The sequence below is a fragment of the Rhinoderma darwinii genome, chromosome 10, assembly GCF_050947455.1.
Source record: "Rhinoderma darwinii isolate aRhiDar2 chromosome 10, aRhiDar2.hap1, whole genome shotgun sequence".
NCBI classification, from domain to species: domain Eukaryota; kingdom Metazoa; phylum Chordata; class Amphibia; order Anura; family Rhinodermatidae; genus Rhinoderma; species Rhinoderma darwinii.
In genome coordinates this window covers 45,579,180-45,605,672 of record NC_134696.1, presented here as the reverse complement: position 1 = coordinate 45,605,672, position 26,493 = coordinate 45,579,180, and the positions used below count along the sequence as shown (strand labels likewise).

Genomic DNA, 26,493 nt, shown 5'->3' with positions numbered 1-26,493 from the left:
GTGAGTTTTCATGGAAAACACAAAATTGTCTGGGTGACCCCAAATTTTTGAACGGTAGTCTATATATATATATATATATATATATACACATACATACACACACACACACACACACACACACACATTGGTACAATTAGTATCTATGTATATATAACAAAGGTTAGGGATGATTAAAATAAATAATTACTAAATAATTTTTTCACTGTCCCTATATTGGGTAGCTCTTCTTGTCAGCTAGGAGAGCTCCATTCGACTTGGCTGTCTTGTGTGGGAGGGGTTCTGACAACGAGTCCAAGCATATTTTGTGTTCAGCAGTTGTCATGAATTAAGCTTTCCTCCTTGACCATCAGGGTATGTTCACACACTTAACAAAAAAACGGCTGAAAATACGGAGCTGTTTTCAAGGGTAAACAGCTCCTGATTTTCAGACGTTTTTTAAGCAACTAGCGTTTTTTGCAGCGTTTTTTACGGCCGTTTTTGGAGCTGTTTTTCTATTGAGTCAATGAAAAACCACTCCAAAAACGGCTCAAGAAGTGACATGCACTTCTTTTTACGAGGCGTTGGGAACGGAACGCCGTTTTTCCCATTGAAATCAATGGGCAGATGTTTGGCGGTGTTCAGCCCCCGCATTTGCCGTTTTTCTGGGCGTTTATGCTCGAAAAACGTCTGAAAATAGGCCGTATGAACATACCCTTAGGCCGCTATCACAGGAGTGTAATACGGGTGATTTTTTTCTGCCCGTATTAGGAACACTAACATCATGCGATTTATTAGAACAGACGTTCGAGCACCATAGGCTTTTATGGCGCTATAACACCAGTTCTGATGAACCGCGTGAGGTCCAGGTGTTGTGTACGTAATAAAGAAAAAAGGAGAACCCATATTACGCTCGTGTAAAGGCGTCCTTGATCTGTGGTTCAGGTCTTGCAGTATGAATTTTGTTTTACATTAATAAGAGAAATGTAAGCTTAAATAATTTCCTACTTGTCATACATTTGTCACTTTTGATTCATATTTTATATGAAGAGAAGATAAAACTCCATTGCATTTCTTAATGAACACTTACTGAAATGTCTTATCTTCTGAGACTCCACCTTGCGAATCTTGCGCTTTATAAACGTGTGAATGTGGCTGATAATGATGAAGGGTGGGGCAAGGGCTGGACGATTGTGATATTCAACTATTAGGTTGTATCGCTGGAATTTCCAATAGATATCACTGTTACCTTGCACTTTGGAGAAGGTGTAGCTGATGAGATGAGACACAGAACAAAATGATCAGCGGGATATCACACAAGCAGATTCACCAATGCAGCAAACGCATATATATATCTTGATACCCTAGGCCTAGAGGCAAAATAATCATAGAGCGCTAGATCTGTTGTCCTCAACATTTCCAACCTTGAGCAGCTTAAAATCAGTCAGCATTTAATAGAATCAGACTATTGCAAATGGGCTTTCTCAATGGCATGCCCCAACTAATACCAGAATACGCAGGTATCCTCAGAATACAGTGCCTCATGGAGGCGCCATACTGAGGTACATGGTGTACCTACGGTTGGGCTGCCATAAAGGGTCAGTGTGTAGTTATAACGGTTTTCTTTCCAAGTCTGCCGAGTTTCTGTCAGTATCCCTCATAGATTAGTGTATGGTACAGGCCTTAATTCACAAGGTCACGTAACGGGACACATATTGGTTAACATTTGGTACTATACTCGACTAGATAATGATGGCCCCACAGATCTAATAATATTTCTCTATGTGCACATTCACTTTAAAAGGAATGCCCAGTTATTCTAAGACTGTGCTCCTCATGCATAACAAGAACAAAAATCTCGGTGTTGCCCATAGCACACAGTCAGATGGCTTCTTTTATTGTTAAACCTGCTAAGGAAAAATTAAAGCGGTGATCTATTTGGATGCATTGGACGCACCAACGACATTGTAGTTGAAAATGAATGTCTTACCATTTTAATATAGCTTTCTCCAGTTTAATGGAAGCCCATAACATTACTAGCTCGAAAGGTTCATATGTCATGTGATCATTCCTAACAGTGTAAAAGAACTACAGTGCCCTCATCATAGGACTATGGGAATAAAATACACATTTGACCGATATAAATAGGAGGAGGAAATGTTTATGCACACTTGTATGTAGGTTGCGTGACTGGGTGACAAAAGACAGCAGTCCAGAGCCTCTGAAATGGCTGACAGTGGTTGCAACTACATGTCCCCAGTTATCGAAGGAAGAGTTGCTCTTTTGAACAACTACTTTATGAAGTGAAATACTGTGCAGACTGAGGCCTAATGCACACGACCATAGTGGTTTTGTGGGCCGCAAAACAGATCTGTTGAAGTCCATTTGTCCGCAACAAAAAAATTGATGTCACCAGTTTGTAAAGCCGCAAATCCAGACTGTAAAATGACTTGTCCTGAAGTTTTGCGGCCCAGATTCGCTGTTCTCACACAAATCCATGAAAATCACATGTGCAGCGGGCAATAGAAATAAATTGGACCGCAATTTACCTGCAAAAACGTGGATAAATTGTGGACACAAAAGCACGGTCGTGTGCATGAGGCCATATGTTTTACATATCTGCGTTGTATGGATACATTATATGGCGCCATAAACTGCTATAGAGGCACACATGTTTTTTTCCTCACAGACTTATAAAATAGAAAATAATAGTGGCATGCTCCATTGTATGCCGTATTAAGCAAGTATTCTCCCCTAATTGGCTCCAAGAGGCATCTTAAAGAACCCGATTCAGCTGGCTAACATTATGGTACCCCATAAGCAACATTTGAGAAGGGAAAGATGAGACCCTAACCTAGTCAAAAGTAGAATTTGCAGTGATTTTGTGGCTGCAGACATAGGTCAATATATAGTGGGGCAGATTTACTGCTGTATCTTTGTGCAATGTGTAGAAGAATGCACCAAATTTTGGAACATTTTATTTCATACTAATTTATCATGAAAATCCCCCGAAAATAACAGGTTTTTAAAAAGGGTCTACAAAAAGGGGTGTGGCTTAGTTGGGAAGGGAATGTGGCTAAAGTGCGCCAAACAAAAAACAGCCAACCAAGAGTTTGTATAAAGGAAAAAAAGTTTGTAGCATATGTAGCAAGATGCACCAAATTAATGATATAGCGTGCACCACTGTGATAAATTTGGCGCATCTGCAGACTGCCTGATCTAAGTTTATGCTGTCTAAATCTTACGCAGCTTAGAAATCTTCCAATGTAATTAGTTTCTTTCCACAAGTTACCTGAACATGGCGATCAGCAAATTCAGCAGAAGGATGTTTGCAACAAGCAAAAAGACAACAAGCAGGAAAATAACCAGCCAGTTGGCAAATGTGTTGATACATGGGGGGTATAGTCCACTTAGGATGATGTCCGGGTCATCTGAGCAGGTTTCGTTAGAAAGCTTTGAAGCTATGAAGTAAAGGATACAAAATTATATGAGGTGAAGGGTAACATCTGCAAGACTGTAGCACTCACTATTCATGTATTAGGCTATATTCAGACGAGTGCGTGCAACCTTGGACGTGAAAAACTGATGTTTTTCACGACGGAGGTGCACCAGTGCGGGACGCGTTGTTATGGATCCCTCATAGACTAGAGTCTATGGAGAATGCGTAAAAACGCTAGAAAATAAGACATGTCCTATTTTTCCACGGAACATTCACACGCTCTATTGAAACAACGGCCGTGTGAACGTCCCCATTGAAATACAGGTGTCCGTGTGACGGACGTTGTTTTAACGGCCGTCACACGGACGAGTTACACACTTGTCTGAATTTGCGCCTAGGCTAAGTTCACAATACTAGTGTCTCCCGTTTAGGTCTCTTCTGCCAGAGGAAGAGATGAACAGAAAGCCCAACGGAAAGCATCACTTACGTTTGAATTACCATGGAGTTATATAGTAATCCTTTTTTTTTTGTTTCAGTTGGATTCTGTTTGTCTCCGTTCGCTAGGTTTCAATTTTTTTCATGGAAGCAAAACAGAATCCAACTGAAACAAAAAAAAAAAAAAAGAATTACCATTGAACTCAATGGTAATTCAAACGTAAGTGGTGCTTTCCGTTTGGCTTTCTATTCATCTCTTCCTCTGGCAGAACAGACCTAAACGGGAGACACTGGTATTGTGAACTTAGCCTTAAAGAAAATCAGAAGAAAAATAGCAGAACTGTTGTATTAGGACCACTGAAAGGGTATTATGAGTACTACTGTAGTACAACCATGTCATTAGGCTTTTTAAAGGTGAAATTTAGTTTAACATGATCTGACATACCCAGAGACATGTCAGAAGATGGTTTCAGTGGCATCCACTGCTTTCCAAGTCAAGTGCACCATGGTGCTCTGTGAAGTTGGAGAAAACCTTTGGAGCTGGTCAGTGATTTCCATCATCGCCACCAGAAAGCTCAGACTATTTTACCATTTACATTGATGACAAAATTAAAAATCGACTAGTGCCAAAGTGGTGCACTTGCCATAACAAGGACCCTAATGTTATCAATAGAGGCAATAAAATGGATTTACCCTTTAAGGGAGTCCTAGTAACAAACTGTATATGGATAATTATGGTGTTCCAAAATTGATTTCCCATGTCAGTTAGTAGAAATAGGTTGTGCTATAACACTACAGGGCCAAACTTTTCTGGTGGAGAAATATTATTCCCCACCCCCAAAAAAAGTGCACCCTAAAATCTGCAGAGCCTAAAATGCAAAGGGTAAATTGGTTGAGGATTGTGTATGCTCTAGCGTTAGAGGAGTAGCTGCTTATTCAACAAACTGGATCAAATGTTGCCAGTAACTTGCACAGGGTATTCTTATAGCAGCTGTGAGAAGACAAAGTCAATGACATCATAGGTCTAGGGCAAGTTAGAAGATTGTATCAGATATTTGTATCTACTGTAGGAGCCTAGACATAAAGGTGGGACCAGAGCTTCTGTAATGTCACAATTAGGTGAACCTGATGCAATGAAGTATTCAGACATCTGTACTTTTCACGACAGGTCAATAAATCCATTAATGAATACACTTCAAACTGCTCCTATAAGTCCAAAAGTTTTTCAGGTCATCGGCTTCTGTTTTTGACATGTGGTTCTTCCCACCAAAGTACGCACGGAAACCCTTGTTTCTGGATAGTCCACAACAAGCTGAAAAGACTGGACCTCATAACAACTAAGGTTGTGGTGGTCTTCAGTGGCATATCTATAGGAATCACATATTTGTGTCTTACCATCCATTTTATCTAGCTCAATCTGACCAAATATTTGCAAATAAGGTCTGTAGAACACACGACGGAATATCCATCCCAGCCGCGTATCATTGGGGTGTAGGAGACCTTCAGTGGCAACTCCATATGCAATTAGCCAGACACCAAGAAAAAACAGGAAGAAGAAGACGTCTTTCATCTGTGAAGAATGGTAGAAACAAAGTTATATTCACATTCTTGATAAGAAAAATATAAATTTTGCAAATAAATAAGAATACATACACAAAATAAAGTAACAAGAAGAAAAGTTGGAATTTATGACCTCTGCAGCAAGATTTAAATATTAAAGAGGCTCTGTCACCAGATTTTGCAGCCCCTATCTGCTATTGCAGCAGATCGGCGCTGCAATGTAGATTACAGTAACGTTTTTATTTTTAAAAAACGAGCATTTTTGGCCAAGTTATGACCATTTTCGTATTTATGCAAATGAGGCTTGCAAAAGTACAACTGGGCGTGTTGAAAAGTAAAAGTACAACTGGGCGTGTATTATGTGCGTACATCGGGGCGTGTTTACTACTTTTACTAGCTGGGCTTTCTGATGAGAAGTATCATCCACTTCTCTTCAGAACGCCCAGCTCCTGGCAGTGCAGATCTGTGACGTCACTCACAGGTCCTGCATCGTGTCGGCACCAGAGGCTACAGTTGATTCTGCAGCAGCATCAGCAGGTAAGTAGCTACATCGACTTACCTGCAAACGCCGATGCTGCTGCAGAATCATCTGTAGCCTCTGGTGCCGACACGATGCAGGACCTGTGAGTGACGTCACAGCGTGATCTCTGGAGAACACGGCTGTGTCTGCACTGCCAGAAGCTGGGCGTTGTGAAGAGAAGTGGATGACACTTCTATACACAACGCCCAGCTAGTAAAAGTAGTAAACACGCCCCGATGTACGCACATAATACACGCCCAGTTGTACTTTTACTTTTCAACACGCCCAGTTGTACTTTTGCAAGCCTCATTTGCATAAATACGAAAATGGTTATAACTTGGCCAAAAATGCTCGTTTTTTAAAAATAAAAACGTTACTGTAATCTACATTGCAGCGCCTATCTGCTGCAATAGGAGATAGGGGTTGCAAAATCTGGTGACAGAGCCTCTTTAAATACCCAGTCTCTGGCCTCCTGCCTATTGACCGGACACATGCAATAAAAGAAAGGAAAAAACAAAGAAGAGAATATGAAAGTAAAGAGAAAAGGAGAAAGATGGAGAGAATAGGAGGGCGTTTTTCCATTTATGTGGTATAAGCAAAGCTTCAGTTGTCCTGTTCCTTTATTCAGTCCATTTAAACCTACACTTACCATCTTTCTGACAATAATTATTTTTGGCCCCAGCTGTTTGTTGACTGCAAAAATGTGGATAAGTCGAAGGGTAAAAACCATGAAATCAAAACACAGGATGGTCCGTCCTGACTCATACGAGGTTTCCATCATTCTGTAGAAAGAAAGACAAGTATATAACTATATACATTTTCATACGCTTATCTTCATTGTATATACTCAATGTGTGTTCAGTGTGGGATTTGCTCCTACGGAGTTATATGGGGGGGAGGGGGTTGCACTACTTTGGTCTGGGTCTTTTGGATTTGTTGAGATGTACAGTAATTATCTATATTACACGTAGTAGCTATACTGATGGTATCCATTGACAAAAAAAATGATGTCCAGTGATGAGGATTATAGTGGCATAAACCAGCACCGGGATTGTGGCCTAAATGTGATTTGTTTTATGTTTGTATGACCATTAATGGTTTAGTAGGGATGAGGATGAGGGTGGATCTAAACTTTGCAAACACTTATGGCCCCCTGTTGGCTCCAAATTACAGAAGCAGGGGGATTTTATACATATAAAATGTTAAGGTTATTGCCCATGGGTGGAAATTCTTCAATTCTATATCCTGTCTTTCCAAGTAAAATCAGTACCTGCAGATGACACCAATGATGAAAAGCAACAAGGCCGTAATGTCAACGTGGTTCCAGGAGTCCTGTAAGTACTGTTTGACCTTCTGTGTTACAGGCATGGATCCCACAAAGAAACTTTGCCGTATTTCTTCACAAACCATAGTGAAAACCCAAAAATACAGGATAACCTCTGAAGTAGCTGGACCATCTGGTGGAGGTCTTTTAAAGTCCAGAAGAAGCACATAAGAAAACAGGAAAAGGAAGGTAAAGTACATAACGACGTTTCCAAAGAACGCAGTCACAGGTGCACTCCAGAACTGTTTCCAGCGACGCATCCATTGTGGCCGCGGCTTCTCCTTAGTGACTTCTGCTTCAGGGTGAGCAGAGTTTGCATCTGATGCCTTGCCAGGTTTGAGCTCCATAAGTTCACTTTTCTCCCTCATAATTTCCTCCCTGATTAGGAACATATGACACAAGATCCATTAATATAACACCACAAAGAACTCTGCTTGTCATTAGAAATTCTAATTTTACATACCCTTCCATTATTTCCGCCACGGTAGTCTTTATGTCAATATCTAAGCTGTCCATCTCAACTCTCTGGCTGCTTTCACTTCCATTTTCATGGTCAAAAGACCTAGAAAAAGATTATTACAAATTAAAATTTGTAACTTGAATTACAGAAATTAGTCAAGTTTTTCCCCAAAAATTGCATGTAGTGTGTGAAATAGTGTAGCACCCCGGGACCGAGTGCAAGACACCAACACAAGGTAGATTTAAAATGTAGTTCGTGATGCCAGCCCTTACGGGCAATGTGCGCTGTGCTGGAGTGGATGGGAGTTGTAGTATCTGGTCTCCTTCGTGTCAACAGTGTAGCCGGTGGATAAATCTAACTCGACCTTTCCTCCCCCACTCCTCCTGGGCTGGTACAGTGAAAGGGGGGCTGCACTATTGTGGATGATGGTGGTAGTTGTTCCCCCGGGGCATACCCGGTGTAGTGTATCTCTGGCTGATGGAGGATGGGGTGCCCTTGATGTAGCGTGCAGATGAACCAGACAACAGTTCTATGTGCAAATAACTCACGGTTTACTTGTAACTTGCAGATAACGATAAACAGTCTTTGCACAATGATGGAGGTAGTAGTAGTTAATCAGTACTTAGGTAGACAAGCTGGTGGTAGGTTTTTAAAGTAGGTTTCCAATCTTTCTTCCTTTCTGCAATACCTTCTGGCTATTTAGTAGGCAGCTCCCTTAATTTCTATAGATCCACTATATAATCTAGCTTCTAAATCTTCGCTAATAGTGGCAATAGCAGGTAAGCTACTTCCTTCTGATGCTGGGTAGGACGTGTCCCGATGTTTCCCAACAAAGCCCCTGAGGCCCACAAATACCTCTCCTTCAGAGATGACTATCTTTAGACAGCGAAGTTTCTTGGTTGCTGCTACAAAGCTGGCTTTCAGGTATGCTTCTAGTAAGAATCAGTCTCTACTCCACCTTCCTTCCTCTCAGGCATCGGTGGCTGATGTAGGCCCAGACAGTTAGGGCCTGTTCACATCAGCGTTGGTTTTCCGTTCCAGGGTTTCTTCGGAGGTTTCCGTCGGGTGAACCCCACAATGGAAAGTCAAACTGAAACCACAGCTTCCATTTCAGTCACCATTGAGATCAATGGTGACGGAAACATTGCTAATGGTTTCCGTTCGTCACCATTCCGGCTGGTTTCCGTTTTTCTGACGGAATCAATAGCGCAGTCAACTCCGCTATTGATTCAGTCATTAAAACGGAAACCTGCCGGAATGGTGTAGAAGGGAAACCATTAGCAATGTTTCCGTCACCATTGATATCAATGGTGATGGAAACGGAAACTGTGGTTTCAGTTTGACTTTCCGTTGCGGGGTTCACCCGACGGAAACCTCAGATGGAACCCCTGAACGGAAAGCCAACGCTGATGTGAACAGGCCCTTACACTGGGGCCTAAAGCACTGCTGGAGGATGCGTCTGATGCATACCACATCCAGACTAAGGCTGGATTCACACGAGCGTGTGCGTTTTGCAAAATGCACTTAACAGCTCCGTGTGGCATCAGCATATGATGCGCGGCTGCGTGCTTTTCGTGCAGCCGCCATCATTATGACACTCCGTTTGGATGTTTGTAAACAGAAAAGCATGTGGTGCTTTTCGGTTTTCATTCATCCTTTTGACAGCTTCCGTGTGGCATGCGTGGTTTTCACGCACCCATTGACTTCAATGGGTGCGTGATGCGCGAAAAACGATCAAAGAACCGGCATTTCGTGACTTTTACGCGGCGGACCAACGCTGCGTAAAAATCACGCACATGTCTGCACAGCCCCATAGACTAATATAGGTTCGTGCGACGCGCGTGAAAATCAAGCGCGTTGCACGGATGTATATAACGTTTGTCTGAATAAGCCCTAAGACTCAGCTCTATGGTCTCTAAACTAGGCTAAACCCACCTTCCAGCAACATCCAGGTCGATGCGCCCTCTAGTGGATACCTAATTAGAAGACCACCACAGCTTCTACTGTGGTTTAAAGGACAATTATATAAGGCTATAACATGGTAAAACATTAAAATGATTACATCTACTTGATGCACAACGTAGTGGAACAGAAGTACCATTTCTGGGATACTACAATAGTCTTCCAAACTGTATTCATGGTAGGACAACTTCACTAATTTATTAAGAGTGCCCTCCTTGTCACTGGAATTTCTGCTTTCACAGTGGGTAAAAGTTATGGTCTACAGATTCAGATCTTTGAAGGTTTTCCCATGTGATACGCATATGACCGACCTTCTTATGTCAATCTTCTAAGGTGTAAGTCATTTGCTTTACCGTATATGCCTTTTACAGTAAAATTCTGATAATGCAGCCACCTCGGGACCACAGTGGTGCTGGATTACCAGAAATTGCAGACTATTGTAACGAACATATGCACTATTCTCACATACTGCACATGCAGACATATACATGCATACTTACACATATGTACTCTTACTGGCAGGTCCTGCCAGCGATTGAACAGGATCATAACTTCCATTACTATTCCAGTGGGCTTTGACTGTGTGCCCCATGCAGAGTTCTAGGTTAAATTTAGAGGCCTAAATATGTGCAAGACAACATTCAGACATCAGTGCACCAATATTATCACTTGCTGCGATTTGGAAGCTAGCCCACGTAATTTAGGTTCCTAAATTTTATCTAGGCCTTGGCATGGGGCATACACTCAAATATTTATATTTACTATGCTGTTTTACCTTTGAAACCCACTGGTATACCAATATGAGTAGTCATCACCTCATTGCATGCTACCTGCTGCAAAGGAAGTGCGGCATGACAGTGCTACGCTACAAGGGAATTTCCACATTAATCTCGCATGAGAATATTTCTGTTACTTGCTGGATTGATGGGATTTTTGGACATACATTGGATATAGGATACACAATCTGAGAAGGCTTAAAAGAAAAAATGGACTTGGCTACTCACTTGAATTCAATTAAATCAGTATAAATGAGAGGAGGGCAGAAGAAGGTCAATACCATTGCCCATACTGGTGTGTTTTGTGCCATTTGTCCCCACCAGTTTTCTGTTAACATGGACTATGAAATAAAAATATAACATTATTACAGTTGCTTAGATAATGAAAAACCTTCAACTAGTGATTATAGTTTATTAATATATCAGTGCCATCAAAAGAGACATTAAAAGGGTTTGCTTTATTCATTCATTTTCAATGACCCTATTAGGAGTTACAAGAGAGGAATCCCTCGCTTAGGACCCTCACCTATCAGCTACAGTAGAGAGGCTACAAAGAGCGTTTATCTCTCTGGAGAACCTAACATGTCTGTTCATTACATTTTTCAATGAAAACAATGTAATACTTTAATTCCCCTGCGGAGGTGATATAAGGGAAATGAACACTTACTGCCAGGTTCACCCAGATATTACAACTGTACACTGGGGGGTTTTAACAATGGGAAACCCTGTGATAGAGACGGGGGACACTTCTGACAAAAAATAATTGTTCAGAGCAAACAAACCCCTTTAATCAGATATTAGGGTTCAATCGCCCAGTTTGCTTTTTAAAACAAGTGAATCTGCATGTCAAAGGGTGTATATAGAAGAGTGACCTCAAGCAAAAGACAAATGGGTCCTTCTAGAGCTGGTCGACTGCACTACCATATCCCAGGACAGAAGGCCCAATGTTTATTTTTTAATCAGCCAGATAATGATAAATTGCAGTCATCGCTACCTTCACTATATACAGGTAGTGGATTGACCTAATAGGAATCCTCAGAAAGAATTACAAATATGTTGTCTTACCTGAACACCATCTTGTGCGAAGAAATTACGTGCATCTGCCTCATAAGCCAGCTGGAGGCAAGTCGCACCACCCCAGACAGTCGAGCGTCGTACTAGCAGCTTAAATGCTCTGTTCTCGCTATTTCTGTAACACTCATTAAACACACCTGCAACAATGAGAATTAAATTTATATGATACAGTCCTGCAAACAGAATTGTCAGCCTGATTTACAATATGACAAGCAGACACGTTCCAAGTCTAGCCTTAAAATATGGGGGCTATGGCCTTCAACTTTTTCACCAGCTAATTCTGTTTTGTTTTTTTGTCTTGTGTTTTTGTTTTTTTATTATTTAAAAAAAAATGAGAAGCACATAAAAGGTTAAAATGTTCCACCGTCTGCGAGCCTTTCTTGAAGAAAGTTGGTGGAGTCAGACTGATGATATATGGGCGGGTGTGGCAAATAACTTATAATTTTCTTTATATGTGTTGGTTAAAGCACAGAGACCAGAGAAGATCTTCAGTATTAGTACAAGGGATATGTGGTTTGGAAATGACACAAAATAAAATATAAAATTCAGCTCACTGCAAGTAAGCAGAGAAAAAAAACTGGCATTGATTTTCATTTATATTCATAACTTTGCCCGGCTTATACATGGGTATTTGGAAAAATGTATGGTTGGACCAAGAAGATGAGATACGGAACAGAGTAGCGTACTAAGAAGGCCTGGCCACAAAAGTAAAAAAAAAGTGAGCCGACGTTGTCCATCAACGTTATCACCAGCGGTAATTAGTTTGGAGATGGGAACAGGCCCCATTGTGATGCGGGGCCCGTTCCCTTCTCCAAAGTAACTATTGCTGAGGCCCTGCTTTCCAAGGACCTGAAGTGAAGTGACGTCAGAAACATCAGGATCGTGAGTCGTCAGCAGTGAAGAGCTGCCTGACCAAAAGTGGAGGCAAGAGGTCCCGGGAGCGATAAGTACATATGGCATCTGGTTTGAGGTCTAAAATAATTTTTGGGGGTCTGGTCTGGGGTGTAAAATCTGGGGTCTGAATTAATTTATGGGTCTGGTCTGGGATCTGAATTTAGGGGTCTGGTCAGACATCTGAATTATTTTAGGTCTCGGGTCCAGGATCTCACTTACTGTAGTGGTGTGGTCGGCAGTCTGAATTAATTTAGTAGTCTAGTCGAGTGTCTGAATTAATTTAGGGGTCTAGTCAGGGGTCTGAATTAATTTAAGGGTCTGGTCAGGGGTCTGAATTAGCTTTGTGACCTGGTCTTGTGTCTACGCAGGTGTGGTGGGTGCCATGTGTGAGGAGTAGGCAGAGACTTCAGTCAGGTGTGCCGTTACAGTGAATGCCTGCTGGGGACAGAAGCAGCGGCCAGCACTGCAACATGGGGAGTGACTCTCTGTGTAACAGCAGCAGCTTCAGTTCAATGATTTTTTATTTTTTTTAATGTTGCCCCTTTGCACACCTGTCTCCCACAGAGCCCCTTCCCACAGGTCTCTCCCCAGATACCCCCGGGGTTACGGTGCGTATCCCCTCTGGCCCCACCCCACCTCTGCCACTTTCCTTTCTCTTAATCTTCTCCTGCAGAGTCCCTGCTGACCTACTGTCTATGCTCTGCCCCTCCACAAAGTCACTGCCCATTTGCATTTTGGCCCACCCCTCCCGTGACTTTCCATTGCTACCTCTCCAAATCCCCTTGTAATGGGAGGGGGGGGGGGCCAGATGTATTTCCTGAAATGGAATTTCACTGACTGCATGGGGCCCAGAAATTTCTGATTGCGGCCCTGCTACTAGGTGATATATTCTCTCTTTGCCCAGGGATGGGATCATTGTGTCCTATTACTTAAGTAAAATTAAATAAACAGCAATGAGCGCACGTAATATGTAAATCACCTCTAATGCCAGTATTACATGAAATTCAATATGTTCCTTCCATTCACCGTTACCAAGCTCTACATGTGCTAATGAAACAAGCTTATAAAAAGATCTAATTTGTCTGTCAAATAAGAGAGATGCATTAACATAGCCAGGAGCTTAAAGGGGGGGGGGGGGGGGGGGAGGTTGTTGACTACATTCCAATATTAGGCTGGTACAATCCTCCAGATAATTAGAGGAGCAGAGAAAGAGTGGAGCTCTTTTTTACTTTGACTATAGGAATGACAACCCACTGTAGGATCCAATTTTTCCACCCATGTGGTTGTCCCCTGACATTTCCCTGAATAAAGATTAAAGCTATTCACATGGGTTGAGATTTCATAGACAATAGAAATTGATCAGAAAAGTTGTGGATGTTTGGTCCTGGTGAAAAATATTGAGCTACAATAGGCAACAATACTGTTGCTCAGGTGTAAATAAAAGTCAGGGATCACCCAGACCCAAATCAAAAGTTTATCCTAGAATTATGTTAAAATATGAAAAAACCGAGAGTCCTCAGTAGTGGATACCTTTTAATGGCTAACTAAATAGATGATAACAAATGACAAAGTTTCGAGGCTACTTAGGCAATTTTTAAACACAAAATCTAAAGTTTCACATATTTATCCACAAAAGGACAGACAACTGGTGTGGTAAACGAAACAAGTGATGTAAAGCACAACCCTCAATATAGGTGGATGAGTTACATAGTTAGTACGGTTGAAAAAAAGACATGTCCATCAGGTTGGCGTAGCAGTAAATAGTTGAAGCAGTTCAGAGATAACAAGTGTGAAAACTTTATCGTACCCTAATTAAAATCTGGCCCGTGGTTGTATCATGACAACCTTTGACACCCTCAGAACAGGAATGAATGTGTCACATGGATTTTTGTCATTCCACATCACTTAAGGAAGGTGCCACTCAGACATTGTGGGGGCATCACACAGGGCCGCTGGTACTCCCATCAGGGGCCCGAACAAAAAAAGAAAGTACAGGGGCCTGGGCCCACTGAGAATGTCCACCGCCGCTGACAATTTGGAGAAAGGAACGAGCCCCATTATTTTTCATGGCCCATTACCTTCTCCTAACGGATGCTGGGCTCTTCTTCAAAGGACTGAAGTGCCCAGCATTAGGTAGTAAAAGGGAACGGGCCCAAAAATATAATGGGGAGTGTTTTATTCTTTAAATTTACTATGGGTGGCGGCAGTGGTAAGTGGGGCCGGGCAAGTCTGCAGGCTGGCCCATTTCTTTCTTTGGCCGGCCTTGGTTTCTTTTTTTGGCTGGGCTTGTGAAGAGAGCCCCGGTCCCCGGGAAGAAGAGGCACCCAGGAAGTAGAGGTGCCGAAGAGAAGAAGCTTAGAGACTGAAGTGGAGGAAAAAGGACCCAGGAACAGTAGGAATATAGAGGTCTGAATTTTTTTGGGGGTTCTGATCTAGGGTGTAAATTAACTTAGGGGTCTGATTGGGGGTGTCATTTAAATTAGGGGTGTAGGATCTGAATTTTGGGGTCAGGTTGGGATTTTTAATTAATTTAGGGGTTTGGGAAGGTGTCTGAATTAATGCAGGGGTCTGATTGAGGGCGTAAATTAATTTAGGGGTCTAGTCAGGAGTCTGAATTAATATGGGGATCTGCTTGGGGGTGTAAATATTTTTTACGGTCTGAATTAGTTCAGGAATCTGACTGGTGTCTGCCCGTCCGCAGAGCCACTGCCAGTTTGCGTCTCACCCCAGTTCTCCTCCCGCCAATTCTTGTTGACACCCCCTGGTAATTGGGGACAAGCCCCGAAACTTTGACTGTATGGGGCCCAGAAATTTTTGATGGCGGCTCTGGAATCACAACGATAGACCACATATTAAATGGAGGACAGTAAAACTGTCACACTAATTTTCTATGAACACTCATCTTCTATTTACTGCTACAACTGTTTACTCACCTACCTATATTGATGGTTCTGCTTTATATCACTTGTCTCATTTACTATTTCTTTGTCCTCTTTTTGTGTAAAAATGTGACTTCAGATATTGTGTTAAACCATGCCTGATGAAAAGCTGACGGGCTGCAAATGAAATAAATCAAGCAATAAAGCAATACTGCGGCATTCCCGCAGCTTGTTTACATGCACGTAGCACCATATGTTTTATTTCTGCCATAATACCAAAGATAAAATTCGTCACCAGAGTCTCACTGAGCCCACTGATTGGCTGCCGTGGTTACATGTTACGTGCATGTAAACAAGGGACTGCCGCCGCAGCAACAGCGCTGGATCACCGGTGGCCAGGATAGGCAAGTATCGCTTTTTTGTTTTATTTATTTCATTTACAGTCCCAAAGAAAAATAATTTCACTTCCTGGATAACCCCTTTAATCCCTCAAGGATCGGGCCAATTTTGAACAATTTCTTGATTTTTTTCCTCTTTGCATCCTGGCGCCCATAACTTTTTTTTTTTTTTGTTTAACGTTGCTCTATAAGACTGTTTTTACTATATGTAGGTGCAATTTTTTGGTACATTTACATTATAGTTTAATTTATATACATTTTTATTTTGTCGAAAATGCTGAAAAAAAAGCTGTTCCACTCCATTTTTTTTTACAGCATACACCAATCATCGTAAATGATGCTATTCATTTGTTGTGCAGGTTGTCACAGTCGTGACGATACCAAATATGTGTATATTATTTTTTCTTGTGGGACTTATATTTAGTAAAAAGCTTATTTATTGTAGAAAATTATGGTACTATTTTGTCATAGTGACTTGTCAGAAGTTTTAAATGGTGGGGTCTAAGCACGGAGACCCCCACAGATCGCTAAAACGAAGTGGCAGAAGCGCTCAGCGCTGAGCCTCTTAGTTTCGGATCGGCTTGTTGGTGTACGAACCCATAGATTTTCTATTGAGCCCGCACACCAACTGCTCGGCTTTTTTAAAAAAGCCGATCAGAAACCAAGCGGCTCAGCAGTCACCTGAGCGCTTCTGCCGCTTAGTTTTAGCGAGTGGTGGGGGTCTCAGTGCTCAGACCCCCACTGATCAAAACTTCTGACATGTCATTATGACATGTCAGAAGTTTCTGAGAGTTTAGTTAACTCTATAGGGGGATTTTTAAGTTTGATTTAGATTTTTTTACTTTAATGTACTGGCATATATCTATATGCCAGTACCTTAGCCTGTGTACTGATAGATATGCCCTAACATCTGCCTTGTACGAAGTATGCCCTAACAACATAAAATATGGTCAGATAGCATAGAAGATATGTTCCTTGATCGCATCACAGGGATCCCCCTTCTCATTATACCCTTTATCAGCTTGACGTATATGCGCTTTATGATGCATCAACATCCTTCAGCACATGACATGCATAGATGTCATGTGTCATCGACAGGTTAAAAGTTAGCTACTGAGGGCTCTCAATTTTCATCTTTTATAGAATTACTACATCTTATATTAGGTCTAGCATCATACATAAATGATGAATGGAACTGTTTGGATTACCTATTGCTAGATGTTCAAACTTTGCAGCTAGGTCTTTCATAGCTAATGCTTCTTCAGCTTCAGATTCCAGACGAGAGAGCTCCTTCAGCAACTTGGAGGCAGCGAGTGCTGAGGTGACAGCTTCTGTTCCCTGCAAAGTGCAATAGGAGGTAAGTAATTTATACAACTTAATATACAGAAACAAAAACCATCATAATGAACTTAGGATATGCAGTTAAACATCAGTCCCAAGTTTTTTTTGTTTTTATTTTGCCCAGAGTTAAGGCCCTTTTACACAGGCCAATTATTAGGCAAACAAGCGTCCGCAGAACGCTTGCTCCTGATCATTGCCCTGTGTAAACAGGGCAATGATCACCTCGTTCATCGGCTGATCGTATCAATTCTGCAGCAGAAAATATTATGGTTGTCGGCAGCACAGCTCCCTGCGTAAACCGGGAGACGTTCTGCCGACATGATAGAAATGTATGGGGACAAGCGATCATAGTAATGAGTGCTCGTCCCCATATATTACTGATAATAGCTCCTTGTGAAAAGAGCAATCGAGTGCCGATCAACGAGGTGTCTCTTTGATCAGCGCTCGCCGTTACAGCCAAAATTGGCCGGTGTAAAAAGGACCCTTGGGGCTCTTGTCCTACTTCCCAAACTCTCACTTTCTTGGAGTCCAATATTCCATAGTGGCAACTGACCAGTATTGTCATGAGCCGCTTAATAGTCTGCATAAAATATACTCCCTACTATCCATAGAAAGACTGCCAGGCAGGTCATGAACATTGGGCTTGAAAGTTATGTGTAAGTTTTAGCCTAACTAAAAGGAATGCAATGATTTAAAAAATGGCAGACTTAAATGGGATGTCTGGTTTAAAAAAGTTGTTTTCCAATACCCTATTAAGATATTCTGGGTTAATAGGGGGGGAGGGTACTCATTTACAGCTGCAAAAAAAGTGAACCCTTGGAATTACCTGAATTTCTGCATTTATTACTAATAAAATGCGGTCTGATTGTTATGCCAGTCACAGTTCCAGACAATCACAATCTAAGGCTCCATGCACACGACCGTATTTTCATCTATCCATAATACTGTCCGTAAATACGCATCTGTAGGCATCCGTAATTCATCTGTATATACGGAAGGGTGTCCGTAAACACTGTCCCTATTGCATCAGTATTTGATCCGTATATACGGATCCATAAAAATAAAAAAAAAGAGAGTGAGGCTACAAATGAGGTCACCAATATGTTGCATAGCAATGCTTCCGTAAATACGGGACGGTTTACAGATGCACATTAGTAGCCATCCGTATTTCCATAGGCTTTTATGGGAGAGTCGTGCCGTAATTACGGACAAGAATAGGACTGGTTCTACAATTTTTTCAGCAAGGACACCCATCAGTAAAAATACTGAAAGGTGTCCGTGGCCAATAGAAGTGAATAGGTCCGTAATTACGGATGAACTATACGGTCATGTGCATGGGGCCTAGCTGAACTAATAACACACAAAAAGGTAATGTCTTGTTAGAGGACCCTTTTAAGAAAAAAGGGATTGCCAAGAGCGGATAACCCCTTTAAGTAAAATAAGACTCCAACATTTCAAAGTAAAACATTTAATCAGTAAAGGATTAAAATTTATCAAAATTACAAACTCTATATCCATCCTTTCCCAATTAGATTGATGCCTACGGCTGCTAAAACATCTTGTGCTTCATAGGTCAGACAGTGAGCATGCAATTGGACCATTAAGCCGCTGCAACCACTCAATTTTTGTCCCAAATATCATAAGGGACTAAAAAATATGCAAATGTAAAAAAGCAATGATGCATCCGATTGTATGGGAGGGGGACCATACATCTGTCAGATCATTCCCCATTCATTAAACAACCACAACTCCTGAACATATTAATTATCTTTTGCTGAAATCTCCTTATATCTCCTGCCCAACAACATCTACTTATGGTTAAAGAAGTTCCACTTCAAGGAACATTCCAGGCAAGACTGATACAATGTAATGCCTAGCGCAAGGCCTTAGGGAGCGGTGCATGACCCAGGGATCCTCTCCTTGATGTTCATTTAATCTGTGTCATGCACCACTTCCTCACCAGACAGAACTTAACACATCAGTTTTGCTCAAACTCTTTCTATAAAAGTGGTTTGTATGCAGATTTTAAAATAACACCTTTCAAGATCTCACCATTTCCCAGAAGTAAGTAGCCATTTCATCACGATTCTGTAGAATTGCCCAAATGAAGAGATCGATCCAGGGAGTTGTTGACTTTTTACTCTCATATCTTTGATCGATGCAGCTTGCATTACTTTTATTCTGTAAACAAAGGATGCAGAAACAAGTTGTATAAAAGTAATGCAATAAAAAGTTTGGGAAATGTATTTGTTAAAAAAAAATTTTTTTAAAAAATTGTTATATTATCTAGTTATGCAGATGTCCTTAATTGATTGCCAACTTTTCAACAAACTTAGCAAATATTCAATAGTACAAGCAATAAGAAACTTTGTAATATTTCTTATTAGAGAAAAATGCCTCTCTTTCTCCACTTAACAGTTTCCTTTCCTGCCGCCCCTCCTCTTAACTGTTCACTCACTCAATTTACAGATTTTTCCATCTCCACAAGACAAGACAGACTATCAGCTGCTCATAGAAGTCTATGGAGAGGTGAGGGGGCAAGGAGGGAGCCGAAGCGGAGAGACAGAGAGACACAGGAGCTGCTGCATCTTCTAGTAAGTATTGTATCTCACCCCAGTGCTGGATTCACGGCTACACTGCTCCTTACTGCTGTATAATGTCCTCCCTGTTACTACAACATCTATATAAGTGATAGAGAGAGAAGAGGAGAATCATGCTCTTTTAACTCTGTGTGAAGTGTATGGGAGACATAATAGCAGTCAGGCTCCACCCATTAAGAGAAAACGGAGCATTAAAGATAAAGCCTACAAGTCATAATGGCCAGAAATAACGGTATTCCTCCTGTACACACGACAACTTATTCTAAAAAGTCACCTGAAACGTTAGGCACTCTTTAAATGTAACAGATTTTTAAATAACTTATATTTAGGTTGTGACTTTGAGTTATAGGCTATGTAAACCTTTTGAGGCCTTTTTTTTTCTAAAACAGTATATGTTCGTGTTTTGTGAAATTTTGTTATCAAAAATTATTTTTAATTTTACAGATACAGCTTCTATGTATCCTGGATGAATCTGTCAGTTCAGTGGGACTGACAGCTTTCATGACAGCGGGTCCTGCGTGTCTCTGACATGCAGGATCCAGCTGTTATCGATTACATCCAAGTTCTTAAAGGCTATGTCTCTCTTGTCAACCTATTTTTACCATTGCTCCAATGCATCTAATATTAAAAAAATATAAAGATAAAGCTACCGGGTTGTCCAATTTAAAAAAACTTATTTTAATATATCTTATTATGGAATTCTGAGTATATAGAAGGTGGTTATCTGTTCAGGATCCTCATCTCTTGGTCAGAGTGAAGAGCTGTTACAAAGAGCATCTTTTGCTCTGGAGGACTTGGAACAAACTTGGATTTCTGTAGAATTGTGGTGCTTCATATTATAAACACAGTTTCATGGGGTTGTGTAGCTAAACAATGTCCTGCCATTGCATTTAGACATCATGGTCCCAAAATTTAAGCCTACATAGATATCCTAAAAGAAGATGGCCCATCACTCAGTCAAATTCCTTCAGCTCTGAATGGCCGGTGACTCATGCCTTTCCATAGACTTCTAGTGCCCCATTCATTTCAGTGAAGCATTGACTGATCTTATCTGCCATGGCTCCATTAAAATCAATAGTCTGTTTCAAGAAATCCTCCCTTTTATTGCAGCTATTATGATGCAGATAGGCCTGACATACCATGTCATATCAGGCCAACCTACCCAACAATGTGGTGTTGTGCCAAGGAACCTAGCTACATAAATATTCAGGACAACATCAATTCATCTAAAATTAACAATAAGCGACATATAGGTGGCATTAGTACATACATTAGAGCTCCTCCTGCTAACAGAGCCCTTGGTATTTCCAAGTACATGTGTATAAAATGGGGCACAGACATCACCCATCAGCTCTCGCAGAATTTTGGCTACTTCGAAAAGCTTGAAGTCATGTCCTTTGCCTACAGTGTCCATTGGCAAGTAATCCTGGTACTGTTGCCCTTTGTTAGAATCTCTGTGCTCTTCATGTTTGCGCTGGAGTAAATGATAGAGGACCGTATTATCCAGTACAGAGCCATAAAGCTCCTCCAGTTGTTTATACGTAAGGTAATCGACAATGTTCATTCCATTGTCCACAAAGAGTTTTACAAAGCTGGGTTTGTCATTCACTAGTGCGTCCGTCATTGTGTCTTCAAGATCACAAGCCTATATAGAAAAAAAACAAAAAAACAATTTATGAAAGTCCAATCTGCCATGATATATTTATCTTTTTGAGAATTTTTGGGATTACACTGATGAATAGAACATACATTGATAGACCAAATACTAGGAATTTATCTACATGTATTATTGAAACAATCCAAAGTCCTAAATGTAATTTAAAAAAAAAAGAAAAAAAAAAAAGGCACAGTTCACACAGAGTTCTTTTACGCCAAATTTGTTGTTGAAACCGCATCCGAATCAGCAGCTAAAAACTTCCGAAACCGCCTCCCATTGATTTTAATGGGAAGCGGAGGCGTTTTTTTCGACGGCAGTTTTTATTCATGAGGGAATTTTAAGGCAGATTTTTCTGCCTGAAAAAAAATAAATAAAAAAAATCAAATAAAAAAAAAAATCAGTGTGAACAGGGCCTAACAGTTCATTGTGAAGTATGAAATTGCTTCACCAAAACGTAGGTCCCATTATAACCTTCTTCTGATCTACACAGTAATGGGCTCCTGATACATGAAACCACTGCAATTTAGAAGCTCCTTTGCAATGAAAAGATGCAAAGTATAGCTTGAAGCTCTTAAAGGAATAGTGTCACCAAATTATTTTTTTTCATGTCAGTTTTATGTTAGTGTTTTATTAAAAACGTTTTTATTTATTTGTGTGTTTGTGTGTTACTTTTTTCTATTTTTTCACTTTTTCTTCCCTATGGGGGCTGCCATTTTTTGTTCCATTTCTGTCTGTGTCGATTAACGACACATACAGACATGGAATACGGCAGCCACAGTCCCATAGGGACTGCGAACGGCTCCCGTCCCATTGACTTCCGTGTACGGCGTCTGTGTGGGAACTGCGCATGCGCCGCTCCCACACAGTCCAATTCGAAATTGGCGCCGTCCGGCGCCATTTTCCTGTGGACCGGAAGTCGCGGCCGGACAGTAATATTACTACTTCCGGTCGCGGCTTCCGGATTTGTGCACTTGGACCAGCGGCAGCAAACGGAGCGGACAGGCCGGAGGGAGCCGCGGCGGCAGGAGCAGGTAAGAGATTTCAATGTATGTTCGTGTTTGTGTGTGTTTACTACTGTATGTAAACCTACTACGCTGTGTGTTAGCTCAAAAAATGGCGACACACAGTGTAGGAGGTTACACCGTTCAAACCCCTCGTTTATCCCGGCAGTAGCCAGGATAAAGGAGGGGGGGATGCTGAGAGCTCACTAGAGCGAGAGCTTTTAACCCAATGTTGCAATGCTGCAATTTTGGGAAATAGCTCCATCTAGTGACCAAAAATGGGTAGTATTATAAATTAGAAATAATTTATAATATTTCCTGACTCGTGAAAAAAATAAAAAAAATTTGAACAATGTTTAATCACCCACACACTAAATGTTTAGTAAAAAAAAAAAAAACATGTTTTTCAGGCAACAACATGCCTTTAAAGGGAATGTGTTGTTAGCAAAAAATGTATTTTTTTTTTAGTTAAACAATTAGTGTATAGGTGATTAAACACTCGTGCAGGGGGGCACGACGGCAGAAGTCATCTCTGTCTAAGTGTCATACTGTCAAAGTCTCCTGGCAGTTATACATGGCACAGATCTAACATCCATCTCTCTTCTCTTCATACAGGTATATAATCCATTTCATTCCTGCATGAACCTCATCCCTGCTGTAGCTGCATTTCAAAAAGCTGAAACTTTTATTTGATGGTACTCTGCTTTCCTGTCTTGCTATATAGTCTAATGTTATCTCAAAGTTTTGTCAAAGTGTTTGATCGTCGTTAAGTTTTATGATCATCCAGACCTGCTAGTTTGTTTGTTTATCTCTGCATAGCTTGTCACCTCATGTGTCTAGTTGATTTGATTAATAGCTGAACGAGCTTAATTAGGCCTAGATCTGAGCATCTACTCCCCTATAAATTTAGATGTAGCATATGGGGAAGGCACTCGTGCAGGGGGGCACGACGGCAGAAGTCATCTCTGTCTAAGTGTCATACTGTCAAAGTGTCCTGGCAGTTATACATGGCAGTTAAGTGTCATACTGTCAAAGTGTCCTGGCAGTTATACATGGCAGTTAAGTGTCATACTGTCAAAGTGTCCTGGCAGTTATACATGGCAGTTAAGTGTCATACTGTCAAAGTGTCCTGGCAGTTATACATGGCAGTTAAGTGTCATACTGTCAAAGTGTCCTGGCAGTTATACATGGCAGTTAAGTGTCATACTGTCAAAGTGTCCTGGCAGTTATACATGGCAGTTGCACAGGGTCAGTGACAGGTAAGCTGCATTACCAAACCAGACAAACTAGCCCACGCTCTCAATATTAGATTTCTAACTATCTGTAAACAAACATGTTTGCCACCGCTCTCATCATTATAGCTGCTCTTGGTTTTCAATCCTATCGCCCATTTAAGACTTGCCCAAACACAGTCCGCATCAGTCCTTCTATCCTGGCCTCACCCATGTACAGCTCCCATTCACTATTCACTTTCCTCAGTCAACTTAACCCATCTCATCCCACTGCCCAACATAAAAAACGCTCTCATAAATCACAGAACCATCTGCTGTCACTCTCCATTCTCCTGCTATTAGCTGCAGGGGACATCTCTCCCAACCCTGGGCCTCCCTTTTCTTCTGCCAAGCTCAACCACTTACCTGCCACACATAGAAACCCTGCAAATCTTCTTGCCATTCCTTGTAGGTCTTCTCCTGTCTCTTTTAACTGTGCTCTCTGGAACTCTCGGTCCGTGTGCAACAAGCTCACCTTTACTCATGACTTATTCCTTTCTAACTCTCTCAACCTTCTGGCTCTTACAGAAACATGGCTACACCTGTCTGACACTGCTTCCCCTGCTGCTCTATCTTATGGTGGTCTCCAGTTCTCTCATGCCCCTAGACCTGAGAACAGGCAGGGTGGAGGAGTAGGTATACTTCTTTCTCCACACTGCACTTTCCAGGTCATTCCCCCGGTCCCCTCACTCACATTTCCCTCTTTTGAAGTCCACACCCTCAGACTCTTTCACCCTTTTCCCCTCCGAGTGGCAGTTGTCTACCGCCCACCGGGCTCACCCCGCCAATTCCTGGACCATTTTGCTGCCTGGCTTCCACAATTTCTATCCTCTGAAACACCCACTCTCATCATGGGCGACTTCAACATCCCCATTGATAACCCAATCTCCTCATCTGCCTCCCAGTTTCTATCTTTAACCTCGTCCCTCGGTCTGTCACAACTTACTAACTCTCCTACACATGAAGACGGGCATTCACTTGATCTGGTCTTCTTCCGGCTCTGCTCAGTTTCTGACTTTATTAACTCTCCTCTCCCACTTTCTGACCACAATCTTCTCTGCTTTACTATCAAATATTCTCTGCCTCCTCAGGTCATCCCTACGTATCAGACATACAGAAATCTACATGCCATTAACACTGTGAAACTCATAGACAGTCTACAGTCCTCATTGTCCCCTATCTCTTCCCTCTCCTGTCCCAATCTGGCTGCCAAACTTTATAACAACACTCTCAAAAATGCATTGGATGAAGCAGCCCCCACTACACTCCGAACCACCCGACAAAGACGACGACAACCCTGGCACACGCCTCAATCCCGCTTTCTTCAGCGGTGCTTGAGATGTGCCGAACGACTGTGGAGAAAATCGCGTTTGGATGCAGATTTCCTCCATTACAAATTTATGCTCAAAACTTACAACTCTGCCCTTCACCGCGCCAAACAAGTCTACTTCACTTCTCTCATCTCCACACTATCTAATAATCCAAAACGCCTCTTTGATACTTTTCACTCCCTCCTTAGTCCTAAAGTGCAGACACCAATCACAGATCTCAGTGCTGAAGACCTGGCCAATTATTTTAAAGTTAAAATTGACAACATCCGACATGATATTATCTCCCAGTCCCCTAGTAACATCGATCCCCTTCCCCCCCACACTCCCTCTTCTTCACTCTCAGCATTTGACCCAATAACTGAAGAAGAAGTCTCGAGGCTCCTCTCTTCTTCTCGTCCTACTACCTGCCCTAGTGATCCTGTCCCCTCACACCTCCTCCAGTCCCTCTCCCCAGCTGTCACTAGTCACCTCACTAAAATATTTAACCTCTCTCTTTCCTCTGGTATCTTTCCCTCCGCTTTTAAACATGCCATTATAAACCCATTATTGAAAAAACCAACACTTGACCCATCCAGCGCTGCCAACTACCGACCAGTCTCTAATCTGCCCTTCATCTCCAAACTCCTGGAACGCTTGGTCTACTCTCGCCTTATCCGCTATCTCTCTGCTAACTCCATTCTTGACCCCTTACAATCTGGTTTCCGCACTCTACACTCCACAGAAACTGCCCTTACTAAAGTCTCAAATGATCTCTTGGCGGCTAAATCGGACGGTAAATCCTCTCTCCTGATTCTTTTGGATCTCTCTGCAGCCTTTGACACTGTGGACCACAAACTCCTACTTAACATGCTCCACTCTATTGGCCTCAAGGACGCGGCTCTCTCTTGGTTTTCCTCCTATCTCTCTGACCGCTCATTCAGTGTGTCATTTGCTGGTTCCACTTCTCCTCTTCCCCTTGGTATCGGGGTTCCTCAGGGATCAGTCCTAGGTCCACTCCTCTTTTCTCTCTACACAGCTCCTATTGGACAAACCATCAGCAGATTTGGCTTCCAGTACCATCTCTACGCTGATGACACCCAATTATATACCTCTTCCCGTGACATCACCCCTGCTCTAATACAGAACACCAGTGATTGTCTGTCCGCTGTCTCTAACATCATGTCCTCTCTCTATCTGAAACTGAATCTTTCTAAAACTGAGCTCCTTGTGTTCCAACCATCTACTAACCTCCCTAAACCTGATGTCTCTATCTCTGTGTGTGGCACTATCATAACTCCTAAGCAGCACGCCCGCTGTCTCGGGGTTATTTTTGACTCAGATCTTTCCTTTACTCCTCACATACAATCACTTTCACGCTCCTGTCATTTTCACCTCAAAAACATCTCCAGAATCCGCTCTTTTCTTACGGAGGAAACTGCCAAAACTCTCATTGTTGCTCTGATTCACTCTCGTCTTGACTACTGTAACTCATTACTAGTCGGTCTTCCCCTCACTAAACTCTCCCCTCTCCAATCTATCCTCAATGCAGCAGCCAGGCTCATCTTTATGACCAACCGCTACACCAACACCTCTAATCTGTGCCAGTCACTGCACTG

General features: G+C 41.8%; 1 protein-coding gene across 2 annotated transcripts in view; it reads right to left on the bottom strand.

Moving 5' to 3' along the window:
• Nucleotides 1-26,493, bottom strand: part of LOC142662018 (transient receptor potential cation channel subfamily M member 4-like) — a 132,237-nt gene that overhangs the window by 11,602 nt on the left and 94,142 nt on the right. For both annotated transcript variants that reach the window (XM_075839829.1, XM_075839830.1), the window contains 11 exons: nucleotides 20,909-21,283; nucleotides 19,091-19,219; nucleotides 16,906-17,035; nucleotides 11,518-11,663; nucleotides 10,681-10,793; nucleotides 7,718-7,816; nucleotides 7,201-7,632; nucleotides 6,580-6,712; nucleotides 5,246-5,420; nucleotides 3,269-3,437; nucleotides 1,067-1,248 (listed from right to left, as the gene is read on the bottom strand). In XM_075839829.1, coding sequence (XP_075695944.1) covers nucleotides 1,067-1,248; nucleotides 3,269-3,437; nucleotides 5,246-5,420; nucleotides 6,580-6,712; nucleotides 7,201-7,632; nucleotides 7,718-7,816; nucleotides 10,681-10,793; nucleotides 11,518-11,663; nucleotides 16,906-17,035; nucleotides 19,091-19,219; nucleotides 20,909-21,283 — 2,083 coding nt within the window. The remainder of the gene's footprint in view (nucleotides 1-1,066; nucleotides 1,249-3,268; nucleotides 3,438-5,245; nucleotides 5,421-6,579; nucleotides 6,713-7,200; nucleotides 7,633-7,717; nucleotides 7,817-10,680; nucleotides 10,794-11,517; nucleotides 11,664-16,905; nucleotides 17,036-19,090; nucleotides 19,220-20,908; nucleotides 21,284-26,493) is intronic.